The following is a 7569-nucleotide window of genomic DNA, read 5'->3' as shown; positions in this document are numbered from 1 at the left end:
TTTGAGTGTTTGGCTTTGAAACGCAAGGTCCGTAAACCCCGTTAAGCCATGATTTAGTGTCCTACACAATCCCGATGATTGTGCAATAGTGTTTTATCGCTTTGGTTCGTTGTTTAGCACTGTTAAGGCTAAGGAAAATCAAACACATGAACTTTCCAAATGATGATTTCTCATTAAAATAGCGAATTGTATAGTGATTACATAACGTAAACCCTAACATACAAGGGTTATTGGAGTTGACCGGTTTGACTTGTTGACTTTGTTTGACTTTGAATTGACTGAAATTTGACGGTTGTCACAACATGACATCTCGACGAAGTTGTTTATTATACATATATGAAACAAAAAAAATACTAAAATGTTAAAATTCTGAAAATCAATAGAATGCTTTTATGTAGTTGGAATGCCTTATCGAGTTTACATTTAAATACATTGAAATACGCGACTAATATGTCATATTTCAAACCCATATTACATGGATTAGCAAACTTAAGATATGTAAGAAGCCTCATAAGTCTAAACGTTTAGTTGAGTAAACACTAAACAAAAATTTATTAATCGGCCAATCCGTCTAACGGTTGGGTATTACGCTAGTTGGAAATGGATATTCCTTGGTAGATAAAGAGATTTTCATCAAGTAATTAATATGTATAATGCAAATCCCATAAAATTTGACTTAATATATTGGATATATGGACTTGGCATTTAATTGGGTACAAATCCATGGACCCAAAGTGGTTCTAATGAGGATTAGTGGAGTTGAGTGTATAATCAGTTAGGAAATGGAATTGGTGATTTCATGATTAGAAACAAATGAATTCACTCACTTGGAATGAATTACAAGAAATCTATGAGTATTATAACGATTCCAAGTTACCTCAGATGAACCATTTTGGTCCTTGATGAACACTATTGAAACCAAGTTAATAAACCCTTTTTATGGAGTTTTAGGCCTAAACCGGAAATCTTGGTTTAAGTCATGATCCAATGATGTTTAGGATGTTATGAGGGTGTTAAATCATATATATATAATAAAGTTTTTAAAGCATGTAAATAATCGAAATAGTTTAAAATGAAGTTCGATAGGGTTTATAGGTCATATGAGCAAAGTACGATGCTTAAAGGGGTAAAAAAATCATCGTTTCAATATTTCTAGACTATTCAACATGAAAACTTAGATGGATTGGAATTTTATAAGGTCATAGTATTATATGGTTACTTGAATTGTTCTTTTGATATTATGATTGTTTAAGTGCCTCTAAGTACTTAAAATTTGGCAATCTTTTGTAAACAATGACTATGAGATCTCATTTTCGATTTTCTACAACTGATGATTTTAAAATGATTAAAAATGATTTTCTAAATATTTAAATATTAAACCGAAAAGAGGGGGGTTGCAGCAAACTTCCCACAACCATTTTTAATAAAATAATTAAAATAAATAAAAAACAACAATTTAAAAAGTTCAAGTCGGAAAGAAAAATAAAATATAAGAGTGAAACTAAAAGACAATACAAAATATGAAAATACATAAAACGTGTATAGGGGGATTTGACTATTGACAACGTTCACACAAAGAAAAGTTGGGAAAGGGAAAACGCATGCGAGTGGAAGTGTGGAACCACACCACCACATGTTGGTGTTCCCCTCGGTACCATGCTTCGCACAACACTTTTGTCGAGTTCCGATATCAACATAGAACCCTCTTAAACCATCTCTAATGAAAGCTTTTTGAAAGATTATGTTAAGAATAAACCTCACAAATTTTACAATTGGAGATAATTTTTTGAATTAATTATAGCAACCTCTGTTATTATACTAAATGTTTTTTTTTTAGATTTTTGTTTTGTACATTTAACCCATTTTATTCAATATTATTCTATTGACTCTCTTAATTAAATTTAACCACCAAAGGGCTTCTAGCGGTATCAAAAGGAGTAGATTAGATTTATCATTCAAAAAAACCTTAGAGCTTTAATATTTTTTGACTAATTAATTTGTTTGATTATAATCTCTAATTTTAATTTCATGCATTGTAATATATTGATTTTATTTAATGTTATTGTTAAATACTTAAAAAAATACTACACATGTTTAAAAATAACATATTAGATGAAAAGCTTTATCAAACATTTCACAGTAATAAAGATGAGTGCATTAATTTTTTAAGGTGATAACATGATTTGGAGAAATCAAATATTGTGCTATCTTTTGTCTCTATCTATTTTTTTTATTAGATCAAAACAAATGTAAAAATTTTAAAAAAAAAATATGACTAAGAGATAATTAATAGATTTACGTGTTATTATTTTATATAAAAAGGAAAATAGATAGTAAAAAAATATGACAGTATTTAATTTCTCTATGATTTAGCTTCATATGTTATTGCATGATATAACTACTAGACAAATGAAAAAGGAGCCTAAATTAGTTCATTTTTAGACTAAACCCTGTAATTTAGTCCTGTTTGTTTATACATAAAGATGACAATTTCATGTTCATTGTATACTCCCCGAGTCCACGGCAATCTTCAACAGACTCGCCGAGTTGTTCTTCCAACTCGTCGAGTCCATGCCCATCTTCATACAACTCGCCGACAGGGACTAATTTTGTAATTTAGTCTTGTTTATTTATATATAAAGATAACCATTTCTTGTACTATGCATTTTTTTATAAACTAGTTTTTAAATAAAATCCCAAAACAAAATATGTTTGATAATTACTACATCTAAGTACAATTCAGTGAAGCTATACAACAGTTCATCCACCATTCATCCCAAATATGGAATTTGTATTTGGTATTTACTCGTACCCTTGATTGTCTTATAACTTTTTTCAACGTGCATCCCCATGCATATTTAGCTGATTTGCCTCGCTGACATCATGTAGACAGCCTTGATCCAACGTGCACCTGTAGAAATTGAGCAACTTCGTAAGATTAAACTCATAATTTATAGAAACATGCCAAGATCACATAATACGGAATATTCTAATATGATTTTATAAACAATCTCTACAATTAATCACTAATGACTTACATCGTCCTTAACATACTCATTAATTATACTGGGAATAGCCACACAAAAAGACAATTAGCCATGCGATACAGAGTTTGACCATATTTTTTTACCAAAACAGAAAAAGTTTTGATATCAAAAGGATTTATTTCTAAACTAGAAACTGATACAAATTTGTAAAGAGATATGAAGTTATATAACAAAAGGTTACAAAGGGATTAAGATGGTGTCAATTTTCAAAAATATTATTAAAATCAATGACTTAAAGCCAATGGGTTTGACAAAAAAAAGGTCAAAGGTTCTGGATTGATGTCCAAATAAAGGGTCAAAGATTCTGGATTGAAATCCAAATTGTGCACAATTTCGTTACGTTTTCTAGTAGTTCTTTCAACAATGCACAAGTTTACTGGAAGCCAATATGAATGAAAACTACAATATGACAACGAAAAAGAAAACACAAAAGAAGTGGTGCAATTAAGATAAAATAATACAGCTGCAACCAATATACATAGAAACTTAATGGTAAAAGTTCTACAAAAACCGAAAAGCTATTCAACTACTGCAGTTATAGTTTTCTCTTATTTTTGTACTAGTTTTGATTGTTAGTTCAGTAATAGTATTATCAACAAACCAAAACAAACAAGTCTCAAAATTAATGTCCCTAATACTTTGGGATAGTTACTAAAAAAAGTACACAGAAATTGAAATCTTACTTTATAAGGAATATCACATTTATCAAAAAAAAAAAGTTGAGATGTTTAGCATAAGAGATGAGCCGTAACACTTTGGGATACAAGCTGTAGAACCCTCTTTAACGTTTGTTAAGAAACAATGATGGGAAAGGACAAGGAGACACTTATTGTCACATTAGTCTTATGTAAGAGACACAGATGATGGGAAAGGAGATGACGAACCTTTTCTACGTCCACACACTTATTGTCACATTTGATGGGTTGTAAATGGTCTCAAGATCTCCAAGCTTTGGGCAATTCGAAATATCAAGTGTTTTAAGGCAGGGGAGGTGTTCTAAGACCTCTGAAAATGATTCCACATCCTTAAAACCATTGACTTCTAGAAAAACCAGAGATGGTGGAAGAAGAAGAAAAGATGATGATGATGATGATGATGGAGTAATAGTATTCCTCACATTGTCCGCCACTGCAAATGAAACCACTCCTGAATTTTCGCCAAATAACAATAGGTCAACTAGTGAGGTAGGAAAACTCTGTGGACCCCACTCTGACATGGGCTTATTTAAGCCTCCTATCTTTAATTTGCTTAAATTAGGAGGCCACACCCCACAAGGAAAGGAGTAGTCCATACTTGGACAATCTCGTATCCACATGTCTTCCAAAGATGTGAGACATTGAAAATGCTCATAAGGAAATGACTTTAGATTCTTGCAATCACTGATCTCAAGAGATGTTAGGCGAGACAAACTGAAGTCTTTTGCTGGAATGGGTTTGGGTTGTATGTTACCACAATCACTGACTATCAATTCAGTAAGAGGGGATGGGTGCTCCTGCACTGCTGAGAAGGTCAAGGATGATATTGAAGCACAAGTACTGATGACCAACCTCTCAACAGTATTTGTACAATTGTAACTCTCCAATGTCTCACACTTAATAAATTTCACAGATTTAAGTGATTCCATGCTGATCCCAATATTGGCCTCTTTCTGGGCTGATGAAACAAAGTTTTTACAATCCTGTACTTCCAAATTCTGTAAACTCACAAGACTCTTGCATGCCTCTGATTCTTGTTCCCACAAGTATTTCAGTTCATCACAATTTTTAATACAAAGATTTTTAAGTGCCCCGAGATGCATTAAATCGTCTCCATGTAGTTGAGTAAGTCCTTTAACATTCTCTATTTTCAATTTAACAAGTGATGAGGACAAACCAACCATGCTTCTTAACAACGGTTCAGAACATTCTTCTATATATAAAACCCGAAGTGAAGGTATCAATCCGACTGACACTTCAGCTAGTTCAGGACAACATTTAATAGAGATCACATGAAGACGAGGAAATGATCTAGGAGTTCCATGGTCATCCCCACTATCAATTGACCATCTCTGCCAACCTTGCATATCTTTGAATGTTAGAACTTCAAGTGATGGAAAAGAATTCGTAGGTGCAGGTAATTCAAAACCCACAGTCTTCACCTCATTCATCCTTTCAACAACCAATTTCTTAAGAGAACGCATATGTCCAAGTCTTAAATGTGTACTTCTACAACCACATAATGTAAGCTCTGTTAACTGTTCAAACGAGGGATCACCGACCCAACAGGGAAAACTCATTCCCATGTTATTCAAAATCTTGAGGTTTTTTAACTTAGGAGGAGGTCTAAGTTCTTTAAGCACTTCATATTCAATCGTCTCATTCCGAGAATCATCAAACACATCACTCCATTCCATCTCCAGAACTTCAAGACCCTTCTTTTGATGTAAGTTGGAATCCTTTGCTTGTATTGGATTTATCACTTTGTCTAGACCCATAATGGAAAGCCAACCCTGAATAGGACTAACTTATTCTTGTCAAACACATAGTCCTTTGGAATTAAGGAGCAGTATGCAAATAATTGCTTCAAATGTGGAGGCAGATGATAGTAGCTTATTCTAAGAGCCGGAAGAATCTTCTTATTTCCATCCTCTATATCCCATATCTCACTCTTCAGCAACTTCTCCCATTCATCACCATTCCTATTTCCCTTCAACACCCTCCCAAGTGCTTTCAAAGCCAAAGGCAATCTACCACATTTCTGAACCATACCTTCACCAAGCAACTTAAGTGTTGGATGATTGTCAAAGTTTTTTTCTCCTAACGCATGTTGAGCAAATAATGACAGTGCATCTTCATTTGACAAAACGCCTAGAGGGTAAGTTTCTTGCGAGTCCATTACTGATGCAACTCTGGTACTCCGGGTTGTGACAATAATTCTACTTCCAGGTGCCCCTACAAGAAGAGGGCTTTGGATGAGTTCCCACTTACTGTCGTCTTCATTCCAGACATCATCTAGAACAAGTAGGAACCTCTTCTTTGAAAGTTCTTCTTTGAGGGTCACATGAAGCAGATCAAGATTAGCAAAATCTTTGTTTTGACCTGTTACTGCTTGGAAGATAGCCTTGCTAATGTTAAACACATCGCACTCTTCAGAAACACAAACCCATGCCATGACTTCAAAGTGATCTTTCACTTTCTGCTCGTTGTATAAAACTTTGGCAAGAGTGGTTTTGCCTATTCCACCCATACCAATTATCGACACTATGCTCACATTTTCATCACATTCTTCATTTCCCAACAATTTCTCTAACAATGCCTCTTTATCCCCTTCTCGACCCATGATTTTGGACTCATCAACCAGTGAAGTTTGCTCCAATCGTCTTTCTGTTATATTTGACCTTTCAACATTCACATTCAAACCCAAATCATTTTTCTGGTCAACAAGATCATGCAATTTGGTAGTGATCTCTTCTAGCTTAGAACTCATTTGCTGACCATACATAATGTTGCGAGGAGTGAAATTAGTGCAGCAATTTGGGACGAGCTTCAATACCTTACTACCACTGGAGCTGGCTTGAGCTTCTTGATTCAACTTGCGTCGCAGAGCTTCGGTGGCCAAATCGTCGAGTACATCGTCAATGTCGTAAGCCAAATGCTGGAGATCGCTCACCCACAGTTGAACAGCTCTCTCTTTTATTTGCTTCTGGGTTGCATCAGCAAGCACGGCTTGGATCAGGGGTAGGTTTTTCTTCCATTTCTTCAGCTGAGAATCGATCCCTTCTGATCGAGAGAGCTTCATCAAGTCACCAGAGATCAGCTTCTCACACAGCACGGTGATGACGGCGCTAACAACGATTTCAGCCATTAGAATTTGGAGAAAGGAAAGATTCGGTTCTTTTGTTTGAGGGCTTTGATTTGAAGAGATGAGAATTTGCAGATAAGAAGAAAAAGGTAAGTAGACCGAGTATTTTGTAAATTAGTGCAGCTGGAACTCACTTATATCTTAGTAGGTCCATAGACATAATTTTTTCCTTATCCAGTTATCATGTCCGTTCTTTTTTCTTCCACAATGAATTAGCTTTTTGCCATAATGCCTAACTTTTTCTTTTTTAAAAATCTGGAATCTGCCGACCAATTTACATAGATACCATCATTTATAGTTTCGTATTAGTCCTTTTTTAATTTTATTGTATAACACTAACACTTTATAACGTTTTTGTAATTTATTATAAATACATAATAAAAAATGAATATTTTTGAGAAATTATATTGTTAGAACTAGCCACGTCATACAGTAATAAATATAGACCACCATTAAATATATTTGAAATTTTTTTCATTTTTAATATTATAAAAAAACATTGAATATGTAGTATCAAAACTTATAAAAAAATAAAAAATAAAAAATATTGTACTTTTATATTATAATTTGATATGAAATTTATATTTTTAAATATGTATATAGTTTTGTAAGACTCATTATCAATAAAATATATGTATGTGAATCTGAATATGTATTTGGTAATTCGTTAAAAAAAAAAAAA

General features: G+C 33.5%; 1 protein-coding gene and 1 pseudogene across 2 annotated transcripts; both read right to left on the bottom strand.

The window, feature by feature from the left end:
* Window positions 1-2649: 2649 nt before the first annotated feature.
* LOC145163823 (putative disease resistance RPP13-like protein 1 pseudogene) lies at window positions 2650-6999 on the bottom strand (annotated as a pseudogene). The gene is made up of 2 exons (XR_013739747.1): window positions 3932-6999; window positions 2650-2911 (listed from the first exon to the last, which is right to left on the bottom strand). The product of XR_013739747.1 is annotated as a putative disease resistance RPP13-like protein 1 pseudogene (transcript).
* Window positions 3937-5439, bottom strand: LOC145126531 (uncharacterized). Its single transcript, XM_079061884.1, has one exon. It carries the CDS (start codon window positions 5437-5439, stop codon window positions 3937-3939), a length of 1503 nt encoding a protein of 500 aa, XP_078918010.1.
* Window positions 7000-7569: the final 570 nt, after the last annotated feature.

This window comes from Lactuca virosa, chromosome 1 (genome assembly GCF_052849685.1).
Source record: "Lactuca virosa cultivar CGN04683 chromosome 1, Lactuca_virosa_CGN04683_v6, whole genome shotgun sequence".
In the NCBI taxonomy this organism is placed as follows: domain Eukaryota; kingdom Viridiplantae; phylum Streptophyta; class Magnoliopsida; order Asterales; family Asteraceae; genus Lactuca; species Lactuca virosa.
Note: the sequence above shows the minus strand (reverse complement) of the source record. Positions and strands in the feature narration are given on the sequence as shown.

Coding starts and splice junctions, on each gene's coding strand:
- LOC145126531 (XM_079061884.1), bottom strand. CDS start 5,439: ATGGAATGGAGTGATGTGTTTGATGATTCTCGGAATGAGACGATTGAA.